A 14433-nucleotide genomic window follows, 5' to 3' on the forward strand; every position below is an offset into this window, starting at 1 on the left:
GATTGCTCACCAATATATTTACACCACATGAACACCATAGAGCCGTAGCTGCCCGTTATTACATGCCCATACCACTTGGCATAGGACGCTCCACAGCAGTCTACCTTATCACATAGCCAAGCATTGCTCATGATGGAAAAGCAAAGTCATGATTATCCCAAACAAGAACGTCACACACGCCAAGGAGACTATCACTGAATATGAGCTCCCTTAAATTTCCTCATAGATCGTCCAAGTATAGAGCAGGATCTAATATTCAGGGGCAACAACGTTTGTGTAACTTTATGAACAAACACAGTACCAACAGCAATACTACTCTCTAGCAACTGAACACAAGAAAAAGAATTTATGCAGCTTTGACAACTCCATCTCACCTGCAGTTAAACTATTGAACTTGTGTGAAGTATAACAACAGAAGCTGACAAGCAGCCCAAGAATCCTTGATGAGATATTGACATCTTGACTCCTTTTTCGCGACAAAACCTCAAAGCCAAGTTGTCTCTGAACTACGCCGCCAACTAACACACTTACCCACATGTAAAAACGACGTCCCCCTCCTCCTAAAAGATGGCGCGCTACCGCCAGTAGCACCCAATAGTCTGCATTGTGCGTGTAACCATCCTCCTCCGGCAGCTGCAACAGCCACTAGACCACACCATCATGGCGCGGATGAGGCTGAATCCGTAAGCGCTTCACATATGTTCAACCACACCACAGCCAACTTTCTACTCGCAACTACCAGCTCAAAGTCGAAGATAGGTAATCATCCATAACGTCGTAAAACCATGACAGTCTTGCTGACCATCATATGATGCCGTTTTCAACCACTCATATACATACAATGACGCGGAACTGAATACTATGTGCTTTTGCGTAGCTGGCATAGATAGATAACAACAGACTCTTCTCCTTGTTGTGGCCCATGTCCCTTCATGCAAAATTATGAACTCATGGTCTAACTCATCACCGAGAGCCCATTCGGTTCTTTGGTGTGTTTTCAGTAAAATGGAAGAAAAAACTAGAATGTGCACTCCCTCACTTTCCCGGTCCTCCCAGCTTCATACTCGATCCACCTGGCCACGCCCTTCTTCCCGCTCACCAGAATGCTACTCGGATTCATGACATGACAGCCCTCGTAGGTGACGCAAAATGGTGGAGCGGTCGTATCAACCAGCACCACCGCGGTCGGAAGCGGGTAGAGATACAGCGGAGAAGTGTAATCCCAATGAACCGGCCTGATCGACTGTCGGAATGGAGCCAGATAGCCCTGATCCAGAATCGTCTTGACCAGTTTTCTTGCCGCCAACACATCATACGGCATCGCATTCGGATCTGCCACCGGTGACGGTCGTTGCTCCTGCTGCTGCTCATCCCCATCCACCTCCATAGCATCCCCATTGTCCTGCGTTGCCCCAGCCATCTCCACATCCCCATCCCCCCCCGCCTCCTTCCCCTTCAACCTCACATTCGCCCTCCTCAGCCTAGCCGAGATGTCATCCCTAAACACCACCACCTCATGACCAGGCCCAAACAAACTCAACCGACTCGGATTACTAGTCCACACCGCCTCCCCCCCCTTCTTCTCCCCCGTCAATCCCGCCTCTTGGTTCGCCGCTGCAAACGTCCTCCTCACCCGGCTGGTGAACAACCCCGGAACCCCCCTTCTCGGCAACGGCACCGCCGCCCCTCCCCCAAAAGCCGAAACCCACCCGTCGTTATCGCCAGGCACAAACACAAACGTCGCCGTGGTCAACAAGGTGGGAAAATCCGCCAGCGTCGACGCCAGCGCGTCAAAGTACTCCTTGTACTCTATACTCCCCGCCCCTCCCGCCCCCGTCGTAGCCCCCCCACCATGGCTGGCCATCACCCCGCAACTGGTGAAATTGCCGGTAATGATAAAGCTCATCGGTGTCTCCCCTTCCCCGTCGGTGGCATACAAACTGAGCACCTTTTTCAGGGCTTGCAAACTCCTCGGTTGGTCAAGGTTGATTTCACCGAGTATCACGATCCGTGATCGTTGCTGGCCGGCGGGTTGCTGTCGTAGCAGCCGCTGTTCCAGTTTTCTCATCTTGCTGCCAATGGCGCGTTCACTCCCTACCCCGAGGAAATCAATCCATCCGAATCCACCCCCAATGGTATGCTCCTCGTCCCCAGCCATGCCATCCAGCCCGCTAACACCCAAGGTAGCGCGCCGTTTCTCACAGGGAGGCTGTCCGATGAAGAAACCTTGGAATCGGCCTCCTATCGTGCCTCCTACTCCCGAACTGCCAGACAGTCCCTTGCCGACGGATTCTTCTTCCTCTTCGTAGATGCCGTCTACCAGGACGATCATACCTGGTGTGAACCAGGCCGAGTCATGGGGGATGGCTGCTGCGTGAGAAAGGTCAAGGGTGATGGCTCCGGTTAGGTCGGATATGGCTAGGGCACCGGTGGGGAGGACGATTAGCATGCCTAGCAGGAGGTGAGTGGTGCCATGGCGACCCAGTAAGTTGGCGATGGGGGTGATTTTATGGGAGCGGAAGGAAGCGTTAGAGGATGAGCGGGAAAAGGAGGTGACGGCAGAGGTTTGGAAGGATTCATTCCTCAACAGACGTTGGTGAATGATGTGGTAACGGTTGCGGAAGCTGTCGGTTTTGTGAGAGGGCGGTGGGAGCAGGCTTGGAGGAGTTGTTATTCTGAATGATGTTAGGCCTAATGTTGAGATAGGGGGTAGAAAGGGGGTCACTCACCTTTCAAAGTGCTTCTTGGCCACATTATACGTAAACCTCGGCTGCTCAAAAGCCGACACAACCTTCAACCACCTCCTTGCGTCTTTGCTTCCATCCTCATCAAGCTCATCATCTTCCCCGCCCAACCCAATACCCGACATACCAAAACTAGCCTGGCTGTCCTCTCTTGCCAAACTCGTAGGGCGCAGCCCCAACCTGGTCTTGGAGTGGTCTGCCTCGTCACTTGGTTCCAGCATCAAACTATTCTGCCGGCTGAGGCCACCTCTCTGACCATTAACTCCCGTGATAATCCTCCCACCGCTCATATTTCCCTCCAAATTCTTCAGTATATCCTTCAGCTCTGGGCTTGCGCCGTCAACAATCACCCCGCCATTCCTGTTCTTCCACCCCCTAGCTACCTCTTCCAGCACCTTCTCCGCTAGCCCTTCCTCTCGCCATCCTGACCCGCAGTGTCGGCCGATAAAAGAGGCTAGTTCTTGTAGAGCAGAGGATGTAAGAGTCAAGTTGTGTTTCTTGGTAAAAGTTCTAAAGGCAAGGGGTCGGAGCGTAGGCGGGGGCAGGATAATAGGTAGGATTGCAGCTTTGGCGGGCGCTGGTGGTTGGAAGGGTCGCAAAGGGTGGGCGGGAGTTGCGAAAGCAGGCGAGGAAGACGGGATTGGGTTTTCTGCTGCTGCAACATTCTTCCGAGCACCGAAGAAAGGGGCGGGAAGAGGTTTTGGGCGTTTGCGCTTTTCGGGGCTGGTGTTTTCTTGGCTTTGTTTCTTTTTGAGGGACTTTGAGGGACTGGAAACGATCATCATTTTGTCGGTCTGTTTTGTAGGTCTTCTATACTCGTACTATCGCAGGAAAATAGGTGTCTGGTATTTGCAGCAGTTCGGTCGGGTGGTGTGGTGCTCTGGTCTCCAGATACTGCCTGGTCACTGGAAACAAAAGTCAGGTCGGACAGGGACAGGAAGCGCGTTAATTGACCCTTCAGGGTCGCGCGTCTTAGCGCGTTTTGCGGGGCACAATAGCGACAGGGGTCTATGAGCCGGAGTTACGCTGCTGGCGGCAAGTGGAGCTCGAGAAAGCTTCAGCACAATGCCGTCATTGTCGCATGGCAAAGCTCGAGAGCTTCATTTTCAAAGACTATCTTTCAAGGCTTTAGAGATCTGATCAATTGCCCACCATGATACTGTCAACACGTCTCCAGGTCCCAAGACAGCTCCCCCGTGTGGTGCGGGGCATTTCAACCCTCCCTAACAACTCCAATATCGTACGCCTGAAATCCCACCATCTTTTTCATTAGGTAGGGCAGAGCTAACAAATCTCATAGAAAGTCTTCCCTCACCCAACTCAACCCTCTTCATATCTCCTCACATTGCTCTCCAGAGACCCACCAACACCTTCACTCGCCATTGGCACCACTGCCGCTATCCCACCTACCCCCAGGTCCTTCCAGCACAATCCTAAATTTCTCACCATATTGGATGAGGTCCTCACCAAGCATGCCATCGACGATCCCGGCTTGAAAGCTCAAGCTCAGGCTTTTGCCTCTCCTGGCGGATTTACCTTCATTCACAATCCAGGAAAAAAGGATAGGGGAGCTGGGGGTGGCGGTGGTGCGAGTGCCGAAGGCGGTCCTGGTGGAGCTGGAGTTGGTGGATGGGTGCATCTGAGTGACGCGAGAAATCCTCCTGATTTCGGGAGGATAGCTTGGTAGGTTCCATTCTCGTTGGCATGACAGATATGTCGTGGAATTAACATGTCAGAACAGGCCAGAGGACATCTTTGGAAGTGTGGAGGTCAATGGGAAAGGTAAAATTGTTGGCAACTACCAGCGGAGTGGGACGTACCGAATTGTGACGAATCAGGGAATGTGAGTTTTCATTGTTTTCCATCACTACACTCATTTGTAATTGTAGATGCTGATCAAATGAACGCAGTCTTGGGCTGAGTCCATTTCTTCAAGAAAGGCTCCTAGCTAGGCTTCGCGAAGAAGAGAGCAAGGAGCAAAAATAATGATTCTCCGGAGGATGTTAGTTGTGTACGATAGGTTGGCATACAAATTTATACCCAGCCTTACTTCGAAGTTGATGCACATTTTGATGTTCATGGTTGAAAGAGTCCAAGCGATTATTACAAAGACTGGGATTTGTGGAGGACTCGTATGACCAGCCCATAAACCTATCGACAGAGCAAAGCAAAATAGTAGAATACAAATCATTATTGGTCGTTGACCCATACCATTTACCCGAGCGTTTACCCACCAGAAGCATATCAGAAAGCAGATACATTGAAAGAATAGCACAACTGCTGCAGAGCCGTGCATCAAAAGGACCAAAGACTATGCCGAGTCTCTACTCATTGTCCTCCCCGTCTTCATCCTCTTCATCGTCTTCCTCCTCCTCGCTCGTCACTTCAATGTTGGACTTTTTGGCCTTCTTGGATTCGGTCTTCGTGGCAGGTTTCCTGCTACTGCCGCCAACTCCAGCAGGAACATCGTCCACCTCGACCCCCTGCGAGCGCAATTCCTCGTTCAATTGCGGGATGGCCTTGAGGAAGGCTTTGTATTGGTCAATAGAGAGCGAGATACCCTAGCATTATGTCAGATGACGCTCATGGCAAAAACAAATTTGTGACGCCTACCTTTTTACCAGGCCTCAACTCGCCATCCGGTGTGGTGTAGTACTCTCGAAGATTAACCAGAGTGGCATTCTTGAACTTTGAAGCACCGACACGACGATTGTTGCCAAGCTATTAGACATGTTAGTCAAAATGAAACGGCCATATTGGAAGGAATATTAATACAGACCTCCCAGTAAGCGTTGCCCTCTCCATCTGTGCCTTTGCCGCCGCTTGGAGTGGCCTTGGGACGCTCCTGCTTCTGCTTCTTGGCGGGAGCCGCCTTTCTCTGGGGAATGTCTTCCTCATCGCTCTCGATCTGAACGCGACCTCTCTTCTTGTACGACGACATGATTGCGAGTTGGTAACGCGATGTGTGACAGGAGATAAATAACTGACAAGGGAATGAATGGGTCAAGTAGTAAGTGAAGCGGTATGATTGATCAAGTTCCAATTTTGCGTTGGGTTGTGAGATAAGTTTTGTTTTCAGAAGAACTGCGGGGCAGTGAAGAGAGGTATCTGGAGTGCTGAGCAGTGAGCTCTTCGTGAAATCAAATCTCTCACAAAACCAGGCTTCCAATAATTTCCCGACGCCTCAAACGCGAAGGCTTGATAGTGACGTGCCTTCTGGGTTGGTGGTCTTGACGCGTTTTCACGTGAGAGGTACCTCGACTGTGATATCAATCGATGCCCCACTCATGATTAGGGTCGCTTGGCAGATGCAGCACGGACTCTTGAGCGGGCACCGTTCGAGGTGTCAGGCGGTCTTGGCCGTCAGGAGTGGAAACCCGGAATGTTGAATTGCTGGGAAAGGCCCCTGATTGACTAAAAATATAGAAAGCTTGGGGCTTGTTTCGTCCTTCAACAGAAATCCGGGGGAGATTGGGAAGTGATCGAAATACCATTTACATATCTTTAATGCCTTCCTCAAGCTCAACTTAACCTGTTTTAATCCTGTTCGGTTTCCTTTATAAGCTTTGTATTCAGATTGCTTTTCCAACGGTGCGACAAAGCGCCGTCCCCCGCTCACTTCTCCCACCTTTAAATCGTTCGATCCTCCCTTGCGGTGAGCCGTGTCTTCCGTCGCGGTCGACGCGAATCTTCAACAATTCTATATGAGCCAACAAGATGCGCCTAGCTCGGGCGCGACTCCCGATTGCACAATGGAAGATCGCAAAGATCTCGAACCCAGCGCGATAGCTGCGACCGCTGCGACCGAGAAACCGACACTTGACGAGAGCACCGTTGCAGCGATCGTTGCTGCTGCTGACAACGCAGTTCCGAGCCCTCCGAATGCGCCGCCCACAGACGACAGTGTTTCGACCAAAGTGTTTCGCTTTCTGTCCACAGCAACGCCAGAAACACTAGGTGGTGTAGCGGTTGGTCTGGCTGCCACGACATACCTGGTCCTGGGGAGACTCGGTCTCGTGTTAATAGGGGCATTCGGCGGGATAGTTACTTTCATCCAATGGGAGCAACGGAACCCTGATGTGGCACGAATCGTCCGCGGTGAAAGAGGCATTGACGTCCTCGCACGACTGCTAGAGACCAAAAACAAGGTCATTCAAGAGAAGGAGGAGGGCGCCGACGCTCAGGATTGTGCCTTGATTCGCGGATTTGAGGATCTGAGGCCCGAAACCCGTGAGGCCATGAATGAACTCGTCGATGCTGTTGTCGACAACTATGTAAGGTGGTGGTACTCACCAATCGTGTTATCAGACAAGTTCTTCCCACTGGCTTGTCGGAAGACGCTTACAGCGTTCTTAACGTCGGCATCCAACCACCTTGCGAGAAAGCGACCGGCCGACGCGTTTCTTGACGTTCTGACAAACTCGTCCTCTATCGTGGTTGTGTTCTTTTCCGAACTATCCAATGCCTTTACAGAGTTGCCGGCCGACTCTAAGCTCTCAGCGGCGGATGCTGTCTACAATTACCTGGCTGCTCATCCAGACTCTAATCTGGCCAGCCTGTTGAACCAAAAGCAGCAGGCAAACAAGTTCCGAATGATTTCAGAAGACCTGCTCAACTTTTTGGAGCGTTCCTCGTACGAATGTGAACCAGCCAGAGTGTTTCTGAGGGAGATGCTGGCCGGTGTTGTTTTGGAAATGACACTTCAGTCTTTCTCAAAGCCTGAATTCATCAATTCCTGGATTGTTTATCTTCTAGAGGCCGGTGAGCCGGATCTCAATCAGGCTATCGACGTGGGAATGCAGACTGGTCCTGATGTGGCGTTTGCAGATATTGACGGCAATGTGGGCAACATCGGGCTCACTAAGGGCAATAGGAATTCTTTTGATCATGAGCGGGCGAGGCGCAAAGAATCCTTGGCGCACAAAAAGAAGCTCAGCAAAGCTGAGGAAGAGATGGAACTGGCCATGGAAGAAATGAAACGACTGAACCAGATGATTGCAGATGAGACTACGCTCTTGGCCGAGTCGTCTCAAAACGAACCGAAGCACCACGAAGCAACGACTACAACCGAAACCCAGAATGGGCAGGAAACCCAGGGGGATTCAGCATCCCAACCTAAGCCGGTTGATACCACGTCAAAAGATCTGTCAAAGAGCATCGGCAGCGATAGCTCTTCAAGCAAGAACGATGTTATCAATACGCCTGTAACACCTCTTTCTGCCACCACACCTTCGAGCCAAACGTCCCCTTCGGCATCGCAAAATCCACCAGCAGTGGCAGCGACAGCGGGCTTCACAAGCTTCGACCAGCTTGTGCCCCCAGCTCGAGAGGGATCGGAGGTTGACTCTATAGTGGAGGCTGCCAAACCACCATTGACGGTACACAACGCTAACATCACTGTTCTCGATGAGCCTGGTGACAAGCCGATCAAGTCTAAACCCGTCTGGGATTATCTAGTTCAGATCGAACCTGCCACCACACTCTATCCTGGCTGGATGATCATCAGAAAGTACAGCGACTTTGAGGTACTCCATGAAGTGTTGAGGCGGATTGCGACTATATCAGGTGCTGTCATCTTCTCACAGCAGCACAATGTGCTCCCTCCCTGGAAAAACCACACCCGCACTTCCTTGAGGATCGAACTAGAGCGCTATCTGAAAGACGCCTGCCAGCACCAGAGTTTGGCTGAAAGCGAGGGCTTGAGAAAGTTTATGGAGAGAGACAACGGGCATCTTCCCCAGCCGAAATCAGGCCTCCAAGCATTTGAAAAGATTGGCAAGAACGTGTTGGGGGTATTGGCGAGCGCACCCTTGGAGGGCTCCAAAGCTGTGATGGATGGCGTGACTGGAGTGTTGGGGAATATCGGACTGGGACCGCAGAAAAAGCCAGCGCCGGCCCCATCACCACCACCTTCCGCCCTACAGGATGTGACAGCGGCCAGCCGCCTTTCTATGTCAACCCTTTCTCGAAATGACAGTACTCTGTCGCTGAATCGGTTGACCAGCAAGACTCGTGACAGCATAGACAGTCAGCGCTCGTCGGTAGTGGCCACCCAGCCGCCCAGACTTCCCGCTATGGATCGTCGTCCTAGTTATAACTCTCAAGGTGATGCGGAACCTGAAGCCAGCTTGCGTCCATCAAGAGCGTCAACCAGAAACAGCAGAGAGCAAAGCAGAACTTCTAGCCGAGCGCCTGCACGTTCACCTTCTATTCTCAGTTTCGATGGGTTCCGTCTTCCTCCCCCACCCGACATGATCACGGACGACTACGAATCCCCCATTAGCCCCCAAGGGCGCTTACCAGAGCATCTTACTCACCATTCCCGCTCGCTGACGATGCCCACCCTCAGCAGTCAGCGGATTAACGGCCCGCCATTGACAGGGAAGCAGCACACAAAGCTCTCTGAGCAAGAGACTAGGGTAGCAGTGGAGCTCATGTTTGCCGTCATCAACGAAATGTACACCCTCTCCTCGGCCTGGAACATTCGGAGAACACTCCTCGCGGCCGCCAAGTCATTTCTTCTCCGCCCAGGCAATCCCTCGCTGTTGTCAATCCAGACCTTGATTCAGCAGTCTGTCCTTGACGCCAATACGTCTGACGCCGGAATCGCCGCCCATTTGAAGAAGTTGAGGCAGAATGTAATGCCTACTGAAGAGGAGAAGAAGGAGCGGCCAGTAGAGATGACTGCTGAGGAAAAGGAAGCCTTGAGGGTCAAGGCAAGGAAGTTGCTGATCGAGAGTGGGGTACCGGCTGCCTTGATGGGAGTTATGGGACAGGCGGCGACGAGCGAGGCACTGGGACGGTTATTTGACTGCTTACAGATCGAGGAAGTGGCAAGGGGATTAATGTTTGGAGTTGTGCTACAGGCTGTGAGGACTGTCACGCACTGAGGAAGTCATATGTACTTGTCAGGAACCAAGTGTATGAGTAATGTGGTGAAATGCTTGTTGATGTTTGAGATGCACGGGATAGGATTTTCGGTTATAATTAATGTCAGATGATTGGTGGCGGGCTGGACGGAATGATTACTGGTTCTGATACCACCCTGAGAGTTATGGGATGAGAAATAACACACCTGTTGGGATGGGCTTGTGCCATCTTTTGTGTTTTGCTTATGAAAGTAGTTCTTTTAATACACATTTATCGGAGGTTTTGATTACAATTGAGTTTGACTTGGGAGCACGGGTGGTTTTGATGTGCAAGTCCAAATCTAGCTAGGTCCAAGACATGTGGCCCAAGCGTCGGCGTCTGTAACCGAGCTGCCCATAATGGCAACCTGGCCTTATGTAAGCATGCATTTCGATCACATCTACGACTACCTGCTCTTGTCAATGATCACCTGACAGTCTCACTCACATGTCTGATGGCATTTGTTCCAAGTTTTTTTTTGAATCTCATAAAACGAAATCTCGCACAATATCATCGGACTTCTCACTCGCTCAAATCCAACGGTGGAAGACAATGTTCTAAATTGCTCCTTAGCCGCTCGCATCTGGCATTCGCAGCGATCTTGGCTTACGGCACCACAAGCCTACAACACCACATACAAACAGCGCTACAGAGTGAAATTCCAACATCATGAAATTCATCATCGCCGCGCCAGCGACTTTGGCGCTGGTCTACCGCGCCTACAGCAAGAACAGCCTCACTCCGTTCGGTATCTTCGCCGCAGCCCTCACCGCCATCGCTCACGCAGTCCACCCCTGGAACCTCCCCTTCGTTCTGCTAGTCGTCTTCTTCCTGGCAGGAACAAGAGCCACTCACGTATGTTTCACCCCTTCCCCATCACCCTACCTCATCACTGATCTTCCTCACAGGTAAAAGAAAACATCAAAGCAAACCTCACCCTCAAAGCAACCGGCTCCTCCCCCTCGGGCGGCGGCGAAGGGCCCCGTACCCACGTCCAGGTCTTCGCCAACTCTTTAACCGCTACAATCCTCACCCTCCTTCACGCGTATCAACTCCACGCAAGGAAACAAGCCCTTTTGTCCAACGCCTCCTCCCCGGACAACGGAACCCTCTGCTTCTCATGGAAAGGCGACCTCCTAGTCATCGGCATAATCGCAAACTACGCCTGCGTGGCAGCCGACACGTTCTCCTCCGAACTCGGGATCCTGTCAAAGTCCTCTCCAAGGCTGATCACAAGCTGGAAACTGAAAAAAGTGCCCCGAGGCACAAACGGGGGTGTCACCCTTGTAGGGTTGGGAGCGGGGTTGTTGGGAAGTATAATCATCGTCACCACCTCTGTCTTGTTCCTGCCGTTTTGCACCGCCGATTCAAAGACCTTACCCGGTGGAGGGCAGCCCTGGGATGTCAAGGAACGGCAAGCTCTCATTTTAGGGTTGACGGTCTCGGGTTTGCTGGGTAGTGTGATGGATTCTGTTCTTGGAGGCCTGTTCCAGAGGAGCGTCAAAGATGTTAGGAGCGGGAAGATTGTCGAGGGGGAAGGAGGGGAGAGGGTGTTGGTTGCTAGTCCGGTTGTTATCCCTGGTCATCATCACAAACCTGGGCAGGAGGAGGATGCGGGAGCGGAGATCAAGGCTAAGCTTCTTCGTGGCGAGGGGAAGGATGCGGTTGAGGAGACTGCGGGGTCTTCTGCTGTGGAGGAGGGGGATCACGTTGTGGATTTGAAGAAGAGGTATGACCCGAAGAATAAGCAGCGGAAGTCGAGTTTTGGGGATGAGAGGCCTTCTCGGGAGGTGGTTACTGGGTGGGACTTGCTTGATAATAACGATGTGAACTTTTTGATGGCGTTTGGGATGAGCTTTGGGGCAATGGCAGTGGCGGGGTGGTATTGGGGGGTTTCGCTTTGGACGATTGTCCCGGGAGGAGTCGCGGTTTAGTTCTTGATAGTCAAGACTTTGTGTTGGTTTGGAGTTCCAGCGGATAGCGATGATATAATGGCTGGTTGGTGGGGGAGGAATCTGATATACGTATGTTTTAATGATGATCAAGACCCAGGTCTTTGTGGGCTCCAAATATTGTCTTTATATGTAAAGGCTGACTGATTCCATCTGCCGCAATACAGATGTTGTGTAAATTAGGAAGCCTGGCACATATTTGCCGTAGGCCATGCTTTGGTATATAATGGTATCTAAAACTCCTGGACTCCACGCCTCTTTCTATAACCCCTGAAAAATCTTTCTGCCTGTCGACCCCTTGACAGGTTATAATCCACAGTCTTTTCCGCTCTTCAAATGCGTGCAGTGGTAAGTAACTGTGAGCTAGGACTGCGCAGGAAATGAATCCCGGCATCGACCTAGCGAAATAAGAGAAGCAAACTCAGACAAGGAAAAAGCATGCAAACACCCACAACAGCCATAATGCTCTCCTAACAAAACAAAAAAAATGGTGAGAACAAGAACACCACCTCCGCTCAGCTCAGAATACCCCCAAATGGTTTATACGTATCCAGGTCTTTCAACAACTCGTCCACTACCCCTGGTAGATACCGGTCAAGGTGCTGCTTCTTGGCATCCACACTCAGCGTGTTCCCACTTTCACTCTTTGACCTTTGCCTGCCACCGCTAGCAAGCAGTTTGGACTTTCCTGGGCTACCTGGGATTAACTCTGGCCCCGCAATCACACTCGTTCTGTCTGGTTTGGGGATATTTGGTGTTTCTGGCGTCAGGTAAAAGTACAAGAATTCCGTGAGGCGGAACTTGACCTCTCTGCCGGTCTCACGGGACTTGAACAGGGAGGTTACGGTAAGTAGACCGTCAAGGGCTTCGAATACTCGAATATTTTGGGGCATGTCGAGAAGGGCAACGACAAGGGTGATTATCGTGGCGCATTGGATGGCAGGGGAGTTGATGGGTTCGAGAAGATCGAGGAGAAGCTGAAGATGAGGATACATGTTAGAACTGACGGGGAAGCTGGAATGGCGGGCGTATCTTACGTTCATATGTACGCTGCGCTGAAAAAGCACCCTGCTTGGCGGGTGCAAAAGCAAGACGCCCTGGATGAGATCCAGTGCGTTGACTATCAACATGTTGTACGATCCATCTCCTCCTCGCACAACGAGCCAGTCGAGTGTGGTGAGAAGACGCTGCGCAACGTTCCATTCGAATCCCTCCTGGAGCTTGAAGAATTCTCGAAAAGCTGGATCAGGGGAGAGGTCTGCGAGCATTCGGCGCGGTGGTTGTTGTTGGTTTTCTCCTTGTTTCTTGGGGCTACCTTGGCCGGCAAGGCAGATCTGAGCAAGAAGGCCTTCGACCTGCCTTAGCCCCTTTTTGATTTTGGAACCATCGAATGACGAGAGGTTATCGAAAGCGAGAGAGAGTAATGATTCCATCTTGTACTGCTAATCCTGGACTGTTGCGCTCGCGTGCTTCGTCGATTTGTTGCCTCAAGTATTGAGAATTCACAATGCGCATTCGCCACGTATAGTCGATAGTATAAGAGAAGTACCACGGTTGGCGAGCGGCACTCTTGAATCTGTATTGCTTGCGCACGAACTGCTCGGATGGTTGGTTTTCCTAGATGTTGGACGCAGTACCGCGACAGGCGGTATAAGTGGGCGCGGTGATGGTTACGGGCCGGTTGTATACAGTCCAAGTAAGAACGCAAGCGGGTATCGACGGGAAAGGGAGAGAGGACGGTACGCAGAGAGTCTTCGGACGCAAAAGAGTGCCAGACTGACTCGAGATGCTCTGTCGCGCCGGTTGGACTTGAGCGTGGTCCAAACTGGCGGGATATCGAGTCCACTGTCGAACAGTCAAGCATTGGGTGCCACAGCAACCGGCTGATAAGATAAGAATCTAGCTGCCCACCTGCCGAACAGGGATCACTCAACCTCAAACTGGGGAAGCAGGGCCGTGCGTTTTGTTTCAATGCTTGTGGAACCTCTTGAGCAACATTCCATCCAACACTGCATAAGACTTCCAGAACCAGACCCAAAGCATTCAAGTCCAGGGCATGGCACAAGAGTCCAAGGACGCATGGAAAAGGGACGGTATGCAACTTTGAAACCAGATCCGCAAGGGAGGGAGTTTGTCTCCTTTTTTATACCGCTTCCTCTGTTGGGCTTGCTGCTTTTGCCCGCCCTTCACAATGTCTATTTCTTTTTATTTTGACAGATACTCTAGAAGCTCAGTAGCAATCCCTTGATCAAAAATCTTGGATCTCTTCCGTTCACTCTCAGTGCTTTGACGGTCAGCTCAGCTCATCAAAGTCTCCCGCTCCCACATCTCACCAACCAATGTCTGTGGCTTAGCTTTGGCCAAAGAACCAACCAATCGTCTGTTCCCTACCTCCAAAGGCTTTGTTGCAGTGGTAAATATTTATTACAAAGCACAGCCTTCGGCGTGTAGCTATACCTGTCAGAGGAGCCGCTATTTCGCATCGAAAACGCCTGGAGGAGTGCTTGGGTTGACACAGAGACAGCAGCCCACGGACTCTGTACGAGTTTGGCATTTCGACGAAAGTCTATTCAATCCAATTAAATTCCTAATTTGTCTCAATTCTACCCGGTGAGCTTGCCGACAATTTCTTTCTTTTCTTGTCTATGATTCGGGATCTTCAACGAGCACATGCAAATTTACCCCACCATCATATATCCCACCTCACAACCCAATAGTGCTGTCGCTGTCACCCAAGACATGGTGGAGAGAAAGGCCCGATTTGCAGCAGTGAATCATTTCATATGTTTTACCTCCTCTGGTGATTTACAGATTTGCACGGGTTCCTT

General features: G+C 51.3%; 6 protein-coding genes across 6 annotated transcripts; 3 read left to right on the plus strand and 3 right to left on the minus strand.

The window, feature by feature from the left end:
* Positions 1 to 862: 862 nt before the first annotated feature.
* DPB2 (DNA-directed DNA polymerase epsilon, subunit B) lies at positions 863 to 3684 on the minus strand. Its single transcript, XM_062909089.1, has 2 exons — positions 2730 to 3684; positions 863 to 2675 (listed from the first exon to the last, which is right to left on the minus strand). The coding sequence occupies exons 1-2, from the start codon at positions 3527 to 3529 to the stop codon at positions 1019 to 1021; spliced, it is 2457 nt and encodes an 818-aa protein (XP_062767831.1). The 5' UTR covers positions 3530 to 3684; the 3' UTR covers positions 863 to 1018.
* QC763_200550 (uncharacterized protein) lies at positions 3279 to 4944 on the plus strand. Its single transcript, XM_062909090.1, has 3 exons — positions 3279 to 3984; positions 4045 to 4427; positions 4486 to 4944. Exons 1-3 carry the CDS (start codon positions 3898 to 3900, stop codon positions 4589 to 4591), a joined length of 576 nt encoding a protein of 191 aa, XP_062767832.1. The 5' UTR covers positions 3279 to 3897; the 3' UTR covers positions 4592 to 4944.
* Positions 4886 to 6209, minus strand: QC763_200560 (uncharacterized protein). The gene is made up of 3 exons (XM_062909091.1): positions 5524 to 6209; positions 5358 to 5465; positions 4886 to 5305 (listed from the first exon to the last, which is right to left on the minus strand). Exons 1-3 carry the CDS (start codon positions 5683 to 5685, stop codon positions 5069 to 5071), a joined length of 507 nt encoding a protein of 168 aa, XP_062767833.1. The 5' UTR covers positions 5686 to 6209; the 3' UTR covers positions 4886 to 5068.
* A 239-nt stretch (positions 6210 to 6448) lies between these two features.
* On the plus strand, positions 6449 to 9634 carry QC763_200570 (uncharacterized protein; the record flags this gene model as incomplete). The annotated part of the gene is made up of 1 exon (XM_062909092.1): positions 6449 to 9634. One exon carries the CDS (start codon positions 6449 to 6451, stop codon positions 9632 to 9634), a length of 3186 nt encoding a protein of 1061 aa, XP_062767834.1.
* Positions 9635 to 10051: 417 nt separating this feature from the next.
* On the plus strand, positions 10052 to 11865 carry QC763_200580 (uncharacterized protein). Its single transcript, XM_062909093.1, has 2 exons — positions 10052 to 10508; positions 10562 to 11865. Exons 1-2 carry the CDS (start codon positions 10323 to 10325, stop codon positions 11585 to 11587), a joined length of 1212 nt encoding a protein of 403 aa, XP_062767835.1. The 5' UTR covers positions 10052 to 10322; the 3' UTR covers positions 11588 to 11865.
* Positions 11714 to 13462, minus strand: QC763_200590 (uncharacterized protein). Its single transcript, XM_062909094.1, has 2 exons — positions 12643 to 13462; positions 11714 to 12582 (listed from the first exon to the last, which is right to left on the minus strand). Exons 1-2 carry the CDS (start codon positions 13036 to 13038, stop codon positions 12121 to 12123), a joined length of 858 nt encoding a protein of 285 aa, XP_062767836.1. The 5' UTR covers positions 13039 to 13462; the 3' UTR covers positions 11714 to 12120.
* Between the last annotated feature and the right edge of the window lie 971 nt (positions 13463 to 14433).

Source organism: Podospora pseudopauciseta (assembly GCF_035222475.1).
Source record: "Podospora pseudopauciseta strain CBS 411.78 chromosome 2 map unlocalized CBS411.78m_2, whole genome shotgun sequence".
Taxonomy (NCBI): domain Eukaryota; kingdom Fungi; phylum Ascomycota; class Sordariomycetes; order Sordariales; family Podosporaceae; genus Podospora; species Podospora pseudopauciseta.

Excerpts from the sequence above, each read along its gene's own strand:
- QC763_200550 (XM_062909090.1), top strand. The coding sequence starts at position 3,898 with ATGATACTGTCAACACGTCTCCAGGTCCCAAGACAGCTCCCCCGTGTG. Across the intron at positions 3,985-4,044 it reads TCCCTAACAACTCCAATATC|AAAGTCTTCCCTCACCCAAC; the intron begins GTACGCCTGAAA and ends CAAATCTCATAG. Across the intron at positions 4,428-4,485 it reads GATTTCGGGAGGATAGCTTG|GCCAGAGGACATCTTTGGAA; the intron begins GTAGGTTCCATT and ends ATGTCAGAACAG.
- QC763_200590 (XM_062909094.1), bottom strand. The coding sequence starts at position 13,038 with ATGGAATCATTACTCTCTCTCGCTTTCGATAACCTCTCGTCATTCGAT. Across the intron at positions 12,583-12,642 it reads AGCGCAGCGTACATATGAAC|CTTCTCCTCGATCTTCTCGA; the intron begins GTAAGATACGCC and ends CCTCATCTTCAG.
- DPB2 (XM_062909089.1), bottom strand. The coding sequence starts at position 3,529 with ATGATGATCGTTTCCAGTCCCTCAAAGTCCCTCAAAAAGAAACAAAGC. Across the intron at positions 2,676-2,729 it reads GCCAAGAAGCACTTTGAAAG|AATAACAACTCCTCCAAGCC; the intron begins GTGAGTGACCCC and ends AACATCATTCAG.
- QC763_200580 (XM_062909093.1), top strand. The coding sequence starts at position 10,323 with ATGAAATTCATCATCGCCGCGCCAGCGACTTTGGCGCTGGTCTACCGC. Across the intron at positions 10,509-10,561 it reads CAGGAACAAGAGCCACTCAC|GTAAAAGAAAACATCAAAGC; the intron begins GTATGTTTCACC and ends TCTTCCTCACAG.
- QC763_200560 (XM_062909091.1), bottom strand. The coding sequence starts at position 5,685 with ATGTCGTCGTACAAGAAGAGAGGTCGCGTTCAGATCGAGAGCGATGAG. Across the intron at positions 5,466-5,523 it reads AGGGCAACGCTTACTGGGAG|CTTGGCAACAATCGTCGTGT; the intron begins GTCTGTATTAAT and ends CATGTCTAATAG. Across the intron at positions 5,306-5,357 it reads AGTTGAGGCCTGGTAAAAAG|GGTATCTCGCTCTCTATTGA; the intron begins GTAGGCGTCACA and ends ACATAATGCTAG.